Here is an 18,331-nt window from a genome sequence, read left to right as displayed (position 1 = left end):
CAATATATACAGTTGAGAGATTTATTTATAAAATGTTTTAGGCTGTAGAAAAACACATGCTTTAGTGGCAATTTAAACTGACAATACATTGATATGCAAAATATATACAAAAAAGTATAGTGATTGTCAAACATTTTCCTCATTTCTATGACTAGAACAACTGACATCTATCCTAATTTATTTTAATCGGCTATTTTCACTATTTGTACTACAGGGCTGAAGTGGTTAATAGTGTAACATCCTTGATGTATAGGCTACTTTACACAAAGTCACAAATTACAATTCAACAGTTCAACAGCATACAATTCAAAGGGATTCAAAACATTTGCATCAACAGTGTCAGTCCCTGAGCTGAGAGCAATAAGAGATAACATGAGAATCTTAACAAAACACACAGCAAAACCAGAGTAGAAAACAACGTTAATTATCATTAGTAGTGTATGTTGTTGTATTAGAACAGATGTGCAAATTTCAAATCAGGTCTTGAAATGTATAACAATGCAACTCCACCTTGATATTATAATTGATGTATAGTCAATCCTAAACATCGGTAGTGTTGTAGATAAAGATAAAGTAGATAAAGTATTGACTGCCGTTAATAATCTAAAACACTGCTCCTCAAATTCAAAATGGGGTTCAGCGACCCACGGGGTTCCTTGAGTTATGGGTTTTCCTTGAGATAAAATAGTTTGAGATCTAAAATCACTTGAACAGAAATCTCTCTGTGGATTTCTCTCCTCCATGCTATCCGTTCCACTGAACTGACATGGAAGGTGAATATAAACTAATAATCTTGCAGATCTATGGAGGAGTTTTGCATCCTCTCGACCAGGAAGAAGCACAGCGTTCCAGTGAAGCCCATGACGACCATGAACAGGAGCTGCCATGTCAGGAGCAGATAGCCGCTGTAGAAAAACGCCACCGCTGCAAAGATGGACTGATGGGACAGGAAGGAAAAATAAGGTTAGGAGTCATTACATTTGGAGTAATCAAGGTGAATTTGCTATAGCCTAATTTAAACTTCATCATATAACGGTGTCTCTCAAAGACAATGGCTATTTCAGTTCAGTTTATTTATTTTTGTCATTAAAAACAGAATACATAGCGCTTTGTTTTTTTGCAAAAGAAACATTGACCAAAAAGATGTAGGCTGAAGCCTAAGCTTATTGTGCCTACCCTTCTAACATATAAATGGATTTCATAGGTGAAATAATACAACAAAGCAAACGGAAAAATAAAAAAAACAACAAAAGAAGAAAAAACGAAACAAAGAAAGACAGGACGAAACAGTTAACAGGAACAAGACAGAACAAAAACACGAAAACTAAAAGAAAACAAAACATATCAATGTTCTATATGTATCTACTATATTTGATCTATACCATTTTCTTTATTGTACTACAATTTTTTTGTTCGTCATCCAATCCATTCCACAGCTTGGAACACGGGGTTACCTGGATAAATTTGAAGATTGCAAAAGCAGGTGCACTTTGCTCGGCATATGCTCTGCCCAGGATGCTGTACAGTTGTGTGTTGAAACAGCTGTCTCCAAGTCCAAGCAAGAAGCTACACAGCATAGCAATGGACACACTAGGAAAGAAAAGATCACAGGCTAAAGCAAAAAAAGGAAAAAAAGTTTGAATTGTGCACTTCATAAATTGACAAAACTATTTGAGAATTAAACCTCGGAGTCAGATACGGCCGGTGCTGTGTGCTAGTTTTGAACACAACTGGGGCGTCGTCAGGTATGTTGAGGAAGATTAAATAGAAGGCAATGAAATGGACAACCATTCCCAGAAAGACCACAGAGGTCCGTCGGAAGCGATTGTTCTTGCACATGAGTCCAAAAAGCCCTCCGCCTGATGAGGATACATACAAAATCAAAACTGTCAGACTCAGGATTTTAAGTCTTGCGTTGCCATATGATCGGAGGTCTCCACCTACCAATGTTGAATGTAAGGTAGTTTCTAGAACAGCCCCCAACAGAAAACAGACCTGGCTATACCTAGTATATTTTTTTGTGTACGATTATGTACAGTAAGTATACAAATATTTTGTTCTGGTTCCTCAGACATTGTAGCTGTTGCAGTAACGATAAGCCTTCTGTAAACAATAAAACATACAAAAATGAATAATTCAAGAATAGTAACAGAATGACAAAGTTTGTTGGTCCTAGCACACTTGAGGTACTTGAAAATATCCATGTACGTTATGAATCTTTATATGTATCTAAGAGATCTGTCATCTGGCAACACAAGACGAGACTCCAGGATTTCAATCATTGCATAATATCCACTGAAGTAGCCCTAACTTAAATCTATCAACTTACCGACTATTTCTCCAACTCCTACCACAATACCAGAGATCCCAATCAGGCCTTTAGCGTCCTCTCCAAAATCTGTAGTTGCCCCAATACAAGTTCCATACACGCCACTGTAAAAAGACAACTCCATACCTACAGAATGGAGGGGACATGCTGTTTGCTGCAAAAAGATGTTGGGTTTATGTTTAATAACAGACTTATTGTTAAGCACTCTTCTTTCTTACCACTGTAGGCCATGCAGCAGCCCAGGAGAAGTATCGTTTTAGACTTCAGAAGTTGTATGATTGTCTCTGAGGATAAACGGAAATATCGGACACTGTTTTCAATGGCTAATAATCAAATCTAACTATATACAGTATAATTGCAGTGCAGACCAAGATGTTTAATGTATCAAGTGTCTGGTGAGATGGGACAACATCACTCATCTGTAAGTACATTCAAATACAGCAGATTTCCAGGTACAACAAACGTCAAAATGCTTTGTATATCATTAGTGAAGTGTTCCATCCAACTTACTGAATTCTGACTTTGCATCATTTACAGCAGTGTTTGCTCTTTGCTTATACCTATACAACACACACACACACACACACACACACACACACACACACACACACACACACACACAGTAACTTTGTTGACAAAGTGCTTTCCAAAACACAACCATTAGGAGTAATTCAAAAGACCTGTATAGGTACTGTAGTGTGTGTGGAGCCTTTTTGCATTTGTGTTCAGTGGCATCTAATGTACCTTCTGTGTTGCCATGCTCAGTCTACTGTGCAGAATGTGTGTTACAGCACTAACACCAGTTGTTCTTGTGTGTGGTCCCGGGACCCTCAAGCAGGCCCGGATTAACAATGGAACTTGGTGGAGTTTAAGCTCCAGGGCCCGCAGCTTGCAGGGCCCTGTGCGAGACTATTTCATATAGGTACAAGTGTTGCTTCTGTCGAAAAATGTAACACGTGCATGGGGCCTTTTGATTTGGTGCACCTCCAGGGCCCTCGCAGGGGTTGATTCAGCACTTCCCTCAGGGGTCCCCAGCTAAATGAGTCAAATGACTGATAGTTACAGCCTGATAGTTACAGTTAGAGCCTTACAGATCTCGAACTCCAATTGCACAAAATGGAACCCCACTTAAGAGTTAAATTAACAGAGGTATTTTACAGCATAGATAGGCGTACCAGAGGTAAATACTAAATAGTGTATGAAATGGGTGTCTGTTGCTTAACTCATATCAAACTGGGCGTCCTTGCAATGAAAGTTGTAAAAATCACTGTTACCGAATAATACAAACATCCACTCACATCATGGGGACTGAGAGTAAAGACTGTCCCTCGTCCTCAGAGAGCATGTCGTCCTGGTGATAAGGCCTCCTCAGTACTAGGAAGCTCAGTGTGCCAAGCACTGATGTGACCAGCAGAGATAGAAAGACTTTTTTTCTGCTCCTGTCTGGAAGAGAAGCATTCGGTAGATGTTTGACCAGAAGTATCTATACTTTGACTCAAGTACTCGAGTACTTTGTCCACCACTGTACGTTAGTCGTTAGGGTTCGTTTCTAGTCCCATAAGGTTAACTGTTTTAATGAACAGTGAGTATTTTACTGTGTAAAATACACCTTTATAGTATATTTGGCAGTAGGCCTATAATTTGTCATTGCTTCTTTGATTGAATCTTACCTGATATTTCCATGCTTCCTTTCCAATCAAAATAAATGTACAGATTGCCAAACACCATGCTGTAAATGAAAAAGGTATAATTAATTTACACTTATGGCTTATTTAAATACTTAAACCGGAATTATGCAGATCATCATTCTCATAAATATTCTCCGTTGCATTGGTGGGTGTATTATATCATTGCTGTCGGGTGGAAACCTTGCATATCCAAAACAACTTTTGTATAATTCTTTAATTTTAAAGCCAGCCCACAAGCTCACAACGCAATGTAAGCTAGATCAGCTTTTTTTCCACTACTTTTTTGTGTGACACTCTTGTATGATGATGTTGATTTATGAAAAATAAAATGTTGAAATATGGAGATACAAGGTTTCTGCCTTACAGCAACGATATGGATGGTCATTAGAAAGTATGCGAAACATTAAAATGGAAACACTATGTTGTGATTGTTATGCAGTCTACAAAAATAATTAGGCTCCTGTACTGTACCTGCACTGTAAGAGAGCCCAGAACATTCCTGTGTTCCTGTTGATAGTGGATGCCTCCGAGTTCTCTACCAGGAAGTGTCCCTGAGCTGTCCAAAGAGCTGCAATGAGTCAAATCAAAATTAAGAAATAATTAATCTGCATCTCCAAGAATAAACCTTAAAGATTACCTCTTTAAGTTCATACAGTTCCTGAAGATGATTTATGCCACATTTTATTTATTTTTACATTGCACACACGTCAACAAACAATACACAAATGTGAATGTGATTGGCTGCACGGTTCTCTTGATGCAAAGGACAGATATACATTCTTGCAATTTATGGATAGAAACTAAACAGATGGTTGACATTATGACATTATCTCCGGAAACAAATAGGCTTCAGCTGAAAACCCAAGTGTGATCACTGAGAGCCTCATGATTTGAGGAATGTTGTTCAAAACGGACCACTCCTGCAAGCCCAATCTTAGCCAATTGGATAGATCCCATGCCTATAGAGATAATGTGTACCGATGTGCGTGAACTTATATCAAGAAATGTGTTTTGCAAAGATCAGCCTCCTGGTGGCACTGTGACAGACCGATGTGAAAGACACGGAGGACGGACAGGGTGCAAAACATAGTCTTGGCCACGCCTTTATAAAGCACTTATCAAACAAGGTTACACATTGCTTAATTTAAAATGAATACATAAAATAAATTACTATAACAATATGTCTCATGTCATTGCAGAGGATTAGAGTATGCTGTGAACATTCATCAAAGTATAACCAGCAGACCCTGAATACTGAATACATTATCTAACCCCATAGGATTTTAACATGCCGCTGCTGTGTAAGCAGATACTATTTGATCTTTTCTGTAGTGGCAAACTAGTTGTCTGGGGAAATATGCCACATTGCCACATAAGCACTGAGCTTGCATGCTGAATTATTTCACCTCTGAGTATACTGAGCACCAATTGAAAATGTCCTACTGTGACTTTCAATATTGTGTCCTGGTTCTGTACTGGAAGTACAGAGCTACAGGAGGTTCCGGTAAGACTGCCTGGGCAACATGTTTCCCTGTGATTCCTGTACTTTATAGTTATTTTCCAGACTTTATCTCCTCAAAGATAAAACTGGGAACATGGTTAATAATTTAAAGCTCAGACAGACACAGCTCCCACAGCATGCAAAATTACAGTGAACAGAATGGTAAATAAACTGGTCTGCATTTCTTCAGCGCCTTCAACCTTTACCTTCCTCATCGGGAGGACACTTTGACAGACAAGCCAGGAAAAGCCTATAGTACTACTAGTAGTAAGCAAAAGTGTTTTGAAGAAAATGCTAAATGGCATAAAATCTTGTTAGGCGGAAATGGCCATGGCTTGTACAGGTTGTTGGGTCATGATCCGATAAATCCAGGGGAATAATTATCGGCCAAAATGTAAAGTTGTAAGCTTGGGGGACAGTGGTAAAAAAGTACCTGCCCATTTGTACTGCCCAAGCAGTAGGACAAAAGATCTATGTGCTGCCATTGGGCAGTCCTCACTGGCAACTTGGCAAGTGAGCTAGTAGGTTAACACACAGGAGGGCGTGTGGGCAGGAATTAATTGGCATACTTAAATTAAACGGGGGTAAAAAGCACACAAATAAAATGTAAAGCAGCCTGGTAAAGCGATTTAGACGATGGGGGAGGGGAGAAAACATAATAATAATCATATTGATAATAAAAGGAGTTATGTATACTGTATATCACCATGAAAACTGCTTCTAAAGCCGTGTAGAGCTATATCTCTAAATTGCATGTATGTACACATAAATATTTTGAGATAGGAGACTCCTAAAACGTTGACATTTTTTATGCTCAATATAAAAACAAACATGTGATATACACTATATAAATAAATAATGACTGCACAGCCCCGCCAGTAGGCATCATATCTTTGTACAATATGTCAATGTGATAAAAAACACAATAAAGCCTCAAAGTGGCATTCAGGGACCCTCAGGTTTCCTTGATGAAGTTCCAAATGGACCCTTATAGGTCTCTAAACTCTGGGTGTACAAATACAGGTCCATTTGGTTCCATTATTGGCACTCTCTGAGTTATGGGCAATCTTGATTTAAATGTTAGTGTTTGAGTGAGCCTGTTTACATATAGTGTAAATTGAACTTACTGGCAGCTCCTATTCCAATTAGTACGGAGGTGAAGTAGAAGGACCATGTCGATGGGATGATGAAGACAGCTATATAACCACTACAAGACAAGATGGATAATAGTAATAACACCATGTTCCATTATTATAAATGTGCGGGAAAATCTCACTTGGGAAGTAGGCCTATATTTATTTACCTGTAAAGCAGACCACTTAAGAACATGGAAACCCGTGGTCCAAGTACGGCAACAACCGTAGGAGCAAGTAAATTTGAAAACGAAAAAACTCCATAGATGATTCCAAGGCTGTTGAGGAGAGGGAAAAAACCTTGAAAATAACATCAGTTAAAGCTGCAACTTACTTGAATGATTTTAGCCAATCTGTAGTGTACGCTATAGTAATAGTATGTTAATACATTTATAACTATAGGTTACATCTGCAATAGCTGGAGGTCAGATAAGCAAACCAGTGACTTTCTGATTACCAGATGGCCTCTCTCTCTACCCACTAATTAAGCTACGGCCACCACCTTATGGATTGCAACTATCAGTTATTTTCTTAGCGGTTATTCTATCGATACATTTTTCAAGTAGGCTACTATAGACGAATAAGTCCACACTAATTATCCATAATCCATCATTGTGTTTACTTATATCCACAATAATGAATCTTTCCCTTAAAAAACATGTCACACATATTTAATGTATTTGCTAAATAGTTACTGTATCGAATTCAGATTTCTTTTTTACTATTCTTAAAATTGAAAAAAATAAAGGGAAGCTCGGCACATTCAGATCTGTGCACAATCAATCTATTATTGCAATTTTTCGGTCTACTGACCACCTTCAGGCATCTATTCTTAAAATTGAAATTCTTTGAAACTTTGCCTATAAGACATCCCCAAAATAGGAATCAATGATTTATCGATTATTTTATTAAATTATTGATTATCAATTAGCCTATATATTTTTTGTTTTACAATTGATTTGTTCAGCATCTCTTATGCATTATACAAAATGTGCACTCTCTCTTTACAGACCTGTGAGGGTCCATTTGTTTCTAATAAGCATAAGGTATATCAATCTCTTTGCTGGGACCCCCCTGGAACCCCCTCAAGGACATCAAACTGACATACCTGTGGTAGCCACTTCCAGTGAAAGTATCATTCGCCAGACTTTTGATCACAGTTTGCTAGAAAGAAATTAGCAGCAAGGAATCATTATAGCTGAAAGTACATGTAGCCAATATCGTTTGATTACATTTTACTAGAAAGAACTATAAATGCAGGAATCAATCCTATAGCTGAAAAAACAAAATCTTCGGGGGATTATATGGGAATGGGATGGGATGATCACGAGTAGTAGGGTCGTCTGACAAGATAATTTATTTGACTGATGACGAAAATTAGAAACACGAGACGCGCCTGACTCGGGGTCTCACCGTCACAGTTGCAAGGACTGGTTGTATAGCCAGACTTCCTAAAACACTGCTATCATTTTTGACACATTGAAAATCCTCTGTCGCGGAAAACCATTTCTGTAAGACTGTATAGTGTATACAATAATACATTGTGCCACAGCTCTGTCAGAAAACGAATTTCTACAGGCCTGTCATTCACAAATAGTTAAGGCTATACCCTGATTATAAAATATCAATATACCCAACTCAAATTATTATACCAGATGTTATAATAGAGATATAGGCCTGTTATAGATAGGCCTACAAAGTTTTGTGACTTACTTCGATGTTTCCGCAAGTCGTGAAGGCTGTAAAAATGAACAAAAACCCCACGCCTAAAATCACAACGTTGAAAGTTCTCCTGTCGGACATGGTGGCTTTTAGATATCTTAACAAAACACCCTATATTTGGGTGCTGCTGCTGCCAATACGTTGTGTGGAAGAGGCATTTGAGCTAAAAAACGTAGAGAGACACCCATCCCATGCATGGGTGTGATATTTTAATTCAGCACGGTGCTGTAAACACAACAACATAATAGATCCAGGCATCCAGGTTTGGACGCATGCAGTCGAGCGCATATAAAGTTCAACCTGCTGACTAGGCTTTACAAACTAAAGAGACTACGCGAAAAAGGCTGAATAGAGGGCATAAATTTGAAATATTCACATCCAGTGTACATGTGGCTTCAGCTCCCTTCTGTCTGACTGATAGCATGACAACTTGTGACTTTGATTAAAAACGACGGTTCATCCTCTTGTGCTACTGCTTCTCCAACTTCGTCTTCTTCTTCTTGGGAAATCGTGGGACAGTGGGCGTTGCTGCCTGCCAGAGGTGATGCAAGGGAATGGAAATATTATTAAAAAAATGTTGCAGTGAACTAAATGTAGGCTATCTGACCGAGTGACAGGGACCCCCATTATACAAGAGTCAAGATTGATGTTTAAAAATGTTTTTCGAGATGTTTTAAAAATAGCATCTGCAAGCTCACACAATGATGACTTCATTGGACTACCTAAATTGAATGCTTGAAAATATTGCCTGTGTGTGCATAGCCTGACAGACAGATTTTTTTATTCTGGAGCCAGTGGTGTATAGGCCTATAAGCTGGTTAGTTTATAAACTGGTGAGTTTATAGGCCACAGCTAACTGTCATTTCTCAACCATTTCGGATGCGGGGCGGCTCGCCGGAACCGGCCCCCTGGGCACATTCCTATAGGGGTCTGGATGTTCCGGGGGCCCCGGGGACCCCCACACGGTCACTCTTTCATTTCTCGACCGTTTCAGACGCGGGCGGCTCACCGGAACCGGGCTGGCACCCTGGCCGTGTTCCTGTGGGTCTGGAACTTCCAGGGACCCCCGAGGACCCCAGTGCGCACCACTCACTTCACACGCTGATTTGAAAACTGTCAAGTGGCATTTCTTCCTCAGCCTATAGTGGGATGCAGTGGAATTAGTAGTCCTAATTGGCGGAGACCAATATTGGAAAATGGTCACAGGAAAAATGGAGAGACTGAATGAAGGACTAGTTGCACTGGAAAGTGTATTTGGATGGCTGGTGCAAGGAGAAGTCACCATGCTAAATATCATAACTGAAGTTGTGGACATTGAAGTGATGCACATCAGCGTCGGAGAGGAACAGGCACTGTCAGATCAGTTGCAACTTTTGGGAAATCGAAGGAAGACATGGCAGTGTATCCCACGTGCATATACGGCTTCCCAAGCCGTACATGCCTATTCCCACGAATAGTTGCTTTAGCACAGTATAGCTAGCAATGGCTGCAGTTGCTGAAAGTGAAGAAAACACTAGACAAAAAGTGAAGATCTCTCGCCAAAAGGGGAAGACATCTCGCCCCGGGCCGAGTGGTCTTCCCCTTTTGGTGAGTGGTCTTCACTTTTTGGCGAGTCGCCAAGACCACTCGCCAAGGGCGAGTGGTCGGTGCGTCTTGTTTTGAATTCGAGTTTCGAACGACACCAACGAAAATCTAGAATCGGGTTATATTTTAGTTTTAAATACCTATTTCTAAGTTTTTAATGAACAATTTCTAAACAGTAATAGTATTCAGAAAACGAACCATATTATATGTTTTAATTTACCATTTATATATTTGACAGTATATTTAACAGTATATTTAACAGTTTTCAGAACACCAACCCGTATTCTGAATAATGTTTGTCAAATACGAAATTAGAATTCAAATGACCGCAAAATACACGGACCCTACAGATAGGCCCAGACAAACAAACATCATTAGTGTACAGTGTGAGGTTATTTGAGCACATGAGCGCAAGCTTCTGTGCGACTGCGCGCAGTCAAGGAGAATATTGAAGGAGAGGTCAGATGTGCAGTTTGTGCACAAGAAGATATCCGATCAGAAAGAATGTGGTCTTATATTTTCCTCGAGCGATTGACAAAGGTTGCAATTATAATTTAGTAGTATTTAATGTATTATGAAATTGAATTCATCATGTATAGTTGATCAGTTTGCCAGTGCCTCTAGAACCGTGTACCTCCAGGAACCTTCTGTGTGACTTCTCCTTTTTCAACGTACTCCTTTTTCCTGCAGCCTAATCTCGCGTGGACAGAACCAGATGCTTATTGGAGATAATGGGAATGGAAACGTAACCCCATGGTAACGCGAGACTGAGCTGCCAGCCTACAACAGATTGTACACAATCATCATGGCGACCCAGGATGGTGGGTATATTGAGAAAATAGTTTTATTTCCTTCTTAACTATCGTAACACTGCGCGACAGACATTTCCCATTAAATAACAATGACAAGAATGGACACGGCGATATATTTTGTCCAATGATTTCGTGTAGGGTTTAATGCCAGTTATAATTCTACACTCTGAACACATTCTCTCACCGTACGTGCTGCTATCACACGGCAACCAAAGATCGGCATCGTTAGCAACATATAGCTAGGTTAGCAGAAAATTTAAAAATAAAACAACAAAACAACCGTTGCTTTTTGTTGTCATGACGTCCCGTAACGTATAAATCCAGTCAGTTGCATGTTTGTTGCGATGTGGCAGTTTCTAGAGCCATTCTGAAATGGTGTTAAGGAACCTCATTGTTGTCAGTAATGCTCCATATGTAGCCGTTATGTTGACAGTGTACTTGCTAACTGTAAGATAGCTTTGTACGTCCAATCATGTCACGTATGGATCCTTACATACATTTTATATTGTGTACATTCACACCCTAAATAATCTTAAACTAACTGTGTTGTGTGACTATAATGTCACCGTATACTTGCGCTTTCGAGTTTTCCATCATGATGTCAGCGGTTTCTTTGTAATGTCTTGCGTCATTTACAGAAGAAGCCATATCCAATATTACTTTTTAATTGATTCATGGGTACTTTATTAGCAGTTTGCAAATTGTACAGTGGAATCGATTATACAATGGTCCTGGAATGATAACACAAAAAGCCCTGAGGGCTTATTTACATTGTGGTCCTGTGTATTTAATTCACAGAGACATTTAAATATATAATAATATCCTAATATTTAATTAAGTTAACTAACCTTAACTATAACTAACATACTTATGTTACTTGGATTTGGTCTTGAACAGACCTTGCTCAAGGGAAAGTAAGCTATGTTACATCTTGGCAAGTAACTGTTGTTGGTGGACTAGATTCACTTGAGTGGACTGCTATAGATAAATATAGCTCATGCTGCCTATTGACAACCATCTCACCTGCTTGTAGCATTAATCAAATCCAATAAGTTCCAACTATTGCACATTTTGCATTTGCACTCATCACCTTTTGGGTAGATCAGTTAAATTATCCCACAATCGTGTTCGGTGGCAGTGGCATGATTAACTCATCTGTTCGGCAGTGATTATAAGTGTAGTGTGCGACACAAAAGACCATTCAAGAATATTCATTTATTTGCTAGACGCTGCGGCTTAATATATGAAGCTGTCATCTGATCTAAACTATCCAGTCCAGACCAAGACTGGAGGAAATTAATTCTAAATTGGGTCTGTCTGGTACACGAATAGCAAGGACATATTTAAAAATCATCTGAAGTGAGTGGTAGGTCAGACCAATAGGAGTGGTTGCACCACTCAAAAAAAATGTAGAGTCTGGGATATGGCTTTAACTTAAAATAGTGCACAGAGGGGTCCCATGACTAGACCTGAGACCTATAATACTGTCTGTGTCCCCCTAATGCTATATGTTAGGAGTCTCGGTCTAAACAACTATGAGTTGACAGGAAACGGAACCCATTACAATGTCCACATTCTGTTTGACAGTCTCTCTGTCCTGTCAAATTGTTATTGTTTAAAGCTGCTATAAGCAATAATATGTCGTCAATTTAATGAAGAAGAAGCTTTGTCATTGGTCGATTTCCATGTCTACTTCCTGATTGGTTAGTCATTTCGACCAGGTTTTTTTTTTTCCGACCAAAGACAAAGCTTCTAGGAACATCTTTGAATGCGGATTGTGGCCCCTAGATGTGTCAGAGACTAAATTCTTTTTGGGAGCGTTTTACTCATTGCTGGCTGTCTGAATACCAAAAAAGAAATACAAAATAAAGTCATTAAAGTTCCTTATAGCAGCTTTAAGTCTTTCATGAGTTTGTTTTGGGACCATGCTGTTTTGTATTATTTTGCCCTTTTTTAACTTAAAAGGGCCTATTCGTACCGGCATTCATGCCTTCGTACCTCAACTAAAATGCCATGAAAACCTTCAGGTTAGATTATCATTATTGCCTGTGAAATGCAGTTGAGTGGTTTTACATAACACAAGGAATACCATACAATTAGTAACACAATATAAATCTTGTGTGCTCTGTGTAGTATTGTAGGTAAGAGTCGCAGGCAGGCGACATAATGGCAGTGTATCACATTCTATCTGGTGCAGCAATAGGGTGTGGTTGGCACTTGGCAGTTATAAAAAATAGCAAAATAGCTTTCCCCAGTTGACGTCTCGTTTATCCTTTTATCTTTTTAACCCTATATCTGTTATGTTTTATTTTGTTTTTTCCTCTTAATAAAGTCTGTTCCTAGTTTTCCCTTGTAAAGTGCTTTGGGTATTTAGAAAAGCGCTACATAAATCTGAGCTATTATTATTATAATGCTAAACGTTTCTACGCTGTTTCAGGAAGCGAAGAAGTTATAATGGAGGCTGAGGCCAAGCCAAACGAAGATGAACCACTACATGAAAATGCTGACCAAGTGGACCCTGAAACTGTATCACAAACAGATGGGGAAAACACCACAACTCAGGACTCTAGTATTAGCAATGGAGATGACACAGATGAAAACCAGGAGATGGTGGATCTGAAGATCATTTGGAACAAGATTAAATATGATCTCAAAATTCCCATCGATAACACAGGAGCCCAACTGAAAGAGAAGATCCATTCACTCACTGGTATGAGCAGCTTAATACAATGTTCAAATTTAAACAGGATACAAACTGTTAGAAGAAGTATCTATCCAGCAGACAAGTACCCAATGCCACCTGTTTTTCTCTCACTATTGTTAGGTCTTCCACCATCAATGCAGAAAGTGATGTACAAGGGATTACTTCACGAAGAGAAGACGCTACGTGAAATTAAAATTACCAATGGTGCAAAAATAATGGTGGTAGGGTCTACAATAAATGATGTATTAGCTGTGAATACACCCAAAGAAGTCATGAAGCAGGAAGAGAAAGCTGAAGAAAACAAAAAAGAGCCTTTATGCAATCAAAAGGTAAGGTTTTGTGTCTTCATGTGGAAAAAACATACAGTTATTAGATTTTTGGAGTTATGTTGTTGAACTTGTATTTTTATTTCAGCAACACAGGAAGGTTTTGGACAAAGGTAAACCAGAAGACATAATGCAAGCAGTTAAAGGAACAAAGGTGAGAACAACTTTTCTCCATAATTGTATGTTTTAATTTTTTTTCAACTTAAAATGTATTCATTTTTCATGAACAGAAATGACATACAAGGACATACAGAAAGCAAAAAGACAAACAATCGAACATTACAATATGTGTTGCCAACTCAGTAAATAAAAAGTAAAAACAGTAGATAAATGCTATAATTGTAGGAGATCACACACAGACAGGATAATAATAAAATTAAAACATTATGTGAGCGTACGCGTACATACACACACGCATACACCCCCACACACTCTCACAGTCATACCCACACACAATAATATTGGACAGTAAAGTACAGTATATAAAGAAAATAAATAACATCGTTTACCATCCCATCTATGGGGTCACCCTCTAGAAATATAAGCATCTATGTATCATAAACATGAGTATTTGTGTCAAGGATTCAAGGATCATATCTTTTGTTTACATTCAGAGAAAAATAACAAAAAACAAAGCAAAAGATGTGGTTCCTAGCTCATCTGTTGTTCAGTAGTATAATCAAACCATTTAATTGTATGTTTTTAAGTATTATAATGTTGTCATTGTAACACATATCTGATACGTATACGTATCTGATAAGTATATTTACAGTCTGTCAAATCTAATATAGTAGTAGTAGATGCTATGAATAACCCTTTTGTCTGTCCTCTAATGACTAGCAAGTGCTCTCTCATTTTGTTAAACAGGAACGCTTACCATCAGTGCCTTTATCCGGAATGTTTAACAAATCCGGTGGGAAAGTTAGACTCACATTCAAACTGGAACAAGATCAGTTGTGGATTGGAACTAAGGGTAAGATGATGGTCAGCCTCATTTTTCTTAACCTTATTGCAGAGAAAAGATACTGACGTAAATGTGTTTGTCATCATTCCGTTTTCTTCTCTGCAGAGAGAACAGAGAAGGTGCCGATGGCCTCCATAAAAAACGTAGTGACTGAACCCATTGAAGACCACGATGGCTATCACATGATGGTAACGTTTCGTACTGTTTACTATATGTGAATGATACTTTGAGAAATACAAGTTAACACCCAAGTAAGAATATTTGTTTTAAATGGCCGAATCATTCATAAATAAGGGCAGGCACTTTTGAGCTATGTCATCTCGCTTGAACCCAGATTTTAAATGCAATCAGTCTCATCCTACAGTAAGAAATTCAGCAACAACTTGTTAAACAAAATATTTGGAAAATAAGTCAAAGGTGCTCAAGGGACAATATAACAGCAAAGTGGAAAAGCGCTGTGAAGAATCATATGCATACATAAGGTTTTGCCCAAAAGGCTTCTTTGGGTATAGGGTGTTTATCAAACAATGTATGTCTGATAATCAATAATTTGACCACCAAATTGATATTTAGTCTAGTATAAGAAGTGTATACTTCTGTCGTGATTTGATGATACAGTATATTGAGTCATTCTGGGGAGATATATACAAGCCTTGTTTTGCTATTGCTTCATGACTCTGCTAAAGTATGCCAAGAACGCGGGGCCTCATTTTTCTCTCCATGACCCACCTGTGCCAAGACAAGGGACCTCGTCTCGCAATTCCCCCCCCCCCCCCCTTTTATTTTGCCTTTACTCGCATGTTAGACAGCCTACATACGGATGCACGCATAAGCACGCATGCTTATTTGTCCTTTTTCTGCTCAAAATGAGACAATCTGGGGTCTTTAGGATCTTATAAAACCTGAAAGCAAGCTAAGCTAGCGCAGAACTTACAGGTAGGTCAGGATTTAGAGGGCCTTTTTTTGTCTAAATAATAATAGTGGGCTTTGTGTATAGCCATGAAATTAGTACTGGGGCCCTAGAAATGTTATTGGTATTCAAATTCAGTGCACAAGAAATGTTACTATTCAAAGGTCTCGTTTTATCTTGCTTAAATTGTTTCTTAGTCCCTGGTCTCTGCTACAGTGTGAAGTGTTCAAATCATTGTCTCTGCTACAGTGTGAAGTTTTCAAAATCTTGTCATAACTGTTTATCATCTGGTGCACTTTTTGTAGCAAAAGAGCAAGCATTCAATCCCTGCTCCTCAGTTCATTGTTCTTTACAATGTACAATCGGTTACAGCTGAGCTAAACGGAGGGATAAAAGACATAATTGGCTGTGTTATTTGGATAGATGGTCAGCCACTGGTCTTACATAAAATACTGTAACTCAATTATTATTTTTTTCCTGTCCTTGGGGGAGAAGGGGGAGCTGCCATATAATCGGCTGTGTCTGTTACTGACTGACTCCCCATTGTTAAAACACGCACCACCACAATCACTCCCTCATGCAGTGATTACAGCCAGCAGTCTACCAGGCCAGTATCCCATTTCCTTGCTTCTCTGACAAACTCGACACGGAAATGTGTGTAGTGCACTGATATGCAGCCAGGCATTTCATATATCTTTTACTGGGTGAGTTCTTATCAATTCAAATCATGTAATTACCCATCAAGCAACTGGAAAGAAAGTTGTCAATATTTTATAATAGACAAAACAGAGGTTGGACTCTGCAGTCAGCAGGTCTTCTATGGAAGCATGTAGCAAAAATAGCCGACATCCAAGCTTGCAGATGGGTTATTTTCAGTTATTTAAGATTGAAGCATTTGAAGTGGTCAAACTAGTAATGTGTTAAGAAACATCTTCCATGACATCTTAATAGTCACAGTATATTTCATTTAAAAGAAAAGGTTAAAGCCTCAATCTGTGATCTATTCACCTGATATTTTCAGTCGTGAGATTTTATTTTGTCTTTAATCCATGTATTCTATATATGAAATAATCGCTTGACTTCCAGTTTACCATTCAAGCACCGGAGCAGTATGAAAAGAATAGCCAGCAGCACTCGGAAGTCCTTTTGGTACTTTTTATTAAAGGCACGGGCAAAGACGGACATGTTTCGGCATCAAACCTCATTGTGGGTTAGGGTTAACTTAAGTCAACAGAACTGATAAGATCGCAAATAAGAGGGAAGTCGGCCGGCTACAGTATATCCTGTGTACGGTTGAACTAGGCTTGCCTGGTCTTTTAAATGTAATCTAAATTAGCATATGATTGAATGAATGAATGTATGACTATTTGATATGCTTTCCTGTTTTTCTTTCTTTTCATTTCTATTTCTTCGTAGGCTTTTCAGTTGGGTCCAACAGAAGCTTCCCAGTATTGGGTCTACTGGGTTCCTACACAGTTTGTCGATGCAATCAAAGACACAGTCCTTGGAAAATGGCAGTATTTCTAATGTGCCTCTATTTTTGACAATGAAGAACTGGGATTGAGAAGAGGAGCCAATGACAAATGAAACTGGAGAAATAAAGGAGGCTTAAAGGAACTTCTTGCTTATTAGAGAAGCAAACTGAAGGATGCCTGTGGACTAATCAATATTCTTTTGGGTTTTTAAGTGCACTATGTGGCCACATCGTATTTCTCAACCCAGTTTATCATTCAAGGTTTTCAGCAAATGCAAGAGAAAACAATGAAACAATTGTACAGAAATTGCTAACATGTTTCCTCAGTTATTCTTAAAGAAATAAAACTTATTTAAGAAAATTATGCAGTAGGACATTCTTTGTTTGTCCTGTTTGCCTCATTAATGACCCCCACCCATCCAACTCCCAAATAGTGTGTGTATAATGTATATATTCCATTCCATGTTTGGTCCACACCAATATTAATTAAATAATTTTGATTAATAATTTCTGCCTTGAAGGTTGGTTTAACTCTGAATGGTGTATTGATTTTGGAACACATGTTCTACTGCAGTACGTCTATTTTATCAGAAGAGGGCAGCATATGCTTTTGGTTCAACTTCTTAACCATCAGGCGTGAGTAATGGGGAATATTGGTGTATATGTACATAAAGACTGGTAAGAGTACTGCATTGAAGGCTTTATAAATGGATATTTAATGGTGTTACCTGTCACCTTGAGTGTTAAAAAGTACTTATTATTCTGGAAAGCTCTACTTTTTGTATTTTGGTTTAGCTCTGAGAATCTATATTCCATAATGTATTAATGCAATGCACACTGTTCTTCCTTTCAGAAAAAGTTGTCTAATTTTATAATATACAAGATAGTTTACTGATGGATCAAACCAAATGCATGCCCGATTTGACAAAAAGGTCCAGAAATGTATCCAGCATGGAGAGAGGGAGATGCGACCACATCTGATCTTCATCAGGTAAAGGTGATTACATGAACATGTAGTGTATATGTCATTTTGTACTTAAGTGAACGTTTCGTGAAGATTCTTGTAAACCATGTTTTTTCTGTTTCTATGGACCCTAGAGGACACAATTGTTTACATTTTGTATTTCCGCCCTAACAATATTTTATCACCATGGCAAAACATGGCAATGTATAGAAATATTGTG

General features: G+C 38.5%; 2 protein-coding genes across 4 annotated transcripts; one reads left to right on the top strand and one right to left on the bottom strand.

The window, feature by feature from the left end:
* Window positions 1-266: 266 nt before the first annotated feature.
* On the bottom strand, window positions 267-8,855 carry LOC308323696 (UNC93-like protein MFSD11). The gene is made up of 13 exons (XM_080775482.1): window positions 8,365-8,855; window positions 7,760-7,815; window positions 6,822-6,929; window positions 6,646-6,725; window positions 4,489-4,585; window positions 4,000-4,058; window positions 3,628-3,772; window positions 2,840-2,889; window positions 2,548-2,613; window positions 2,330-2,455; window positions 1,685-1,859; window positions 1,455-1,590; window positions 267-937 (listed from the first exon to the last, which is right to left on the bottom strand). Exons 1-13 carry the CDS (start codon window positions 8,452-8,454, stop codon window positions 785-787), a joined length of 1,341 nt encoding a protein of 446 aa, XP_080631608.1. The 5' UTR covers window positions 8,455-8,855; the 3' UTR covers window positions 267-784.
* A 1,795-nt stretch (window positions 8,856-10,650) lies between these two features.
* ubfd1 (ubiquitin family domain containing 1) lies at window positions 10,651-17,511 on the top strand. 3 transcript variants are annotated; one of them, XM_080775755.1, is made up of 7 exons: window positions 10,651-10,778; window positions 13,207-13,479; window positions 13,594-13,802; window positions 13,888-13,953; window positions 14,667-14,772; window positions 14,869-14,951; window positions 17,090-17,511. In XM_080775755.1, exons 1-7 carry the CDS (start codon window positions 10,763-10,765, stop codon window positions 17,198-17,200), a joined length of 864 nt encoding a protein of 287 aa, XP_080631881.1. In that variant the 5' UTR covers window positions 10,651-10,762; the 3' UTR covers window positions 17,201-17,511. The 3 variants fall into 3 exon arrangements, with proteins under 3 accessions (XP_080631881.1, XP_080631882.1, XP_080631880.1); XM_080775756.1 differs by lacking the exon at window positions 17,090-17,511 and adding an exon at window positions 16,257-17,083; XM_080775754.1 differs by lacking the exon at window positions 17,090-17,511 and adding an exon at window positions 16,169-17,083.
* The last annotated feature ends 820 nt before the right edge of the window (window positions 17,512-18,331 follow it).

Source organism: Protomyctophum bolini, assembly GCF_963924005.1.
Source record: "Protomyctophum bolini genome assembly, chromosome: 11".
Lineage (NCBI taxonomy): Eukaryota > Metazoa > Chordata > Actinopteri > Myctophiformes > Myctophidae > Protomyctophum > Protomyctophum bolini.
The sequence above is the reverse complement of the archived record's forward strand: the minus strand, read 5'-3'. Positions and strand labels throughout refer to the sequence as shown.

Bases quoted from the DNA above. Each gene is read 5' to 3' on its own strand.
- LOC308323696 (XM_080775482.1), bottom strand. From the start codon at position 8,454: ATGTCCGACAGGAGAACTTTCAACGTTGTGATTTTAGGCGTGGGGTTT. The intron at 6,930-7,759 runs GTATGTCAGTTT...TCTCCTCAACAG, and splicing joins ACTGGAAGTGGCTACCACAG to CCTTGGAATCATCTATGGAG. The intron at 4,586-6,645 runs GTAAGTTCAATT...GACTCATTGCAG, and splicing joins AATTGGAATAGGAGCTGCCA to CTCTTTGGACAGCTCAGGGA.
- ubfd1 (XM_080775754.1), top strand. The intron at 13,480-13,593 runs GTATGAGCAGCT...CACTATTGTTAG, and splicing joins GAAGATCCATTCACTCACTG to GTCTTCCACCATCAATGCAG. The intron at 14,773-14,868 runs GTAAGATGATGG...TCTTCTCTGCAG, and splicing joins GTTGTGGATTGGAACTAAGG to AGAGAACAGAGAAGGTGCCG.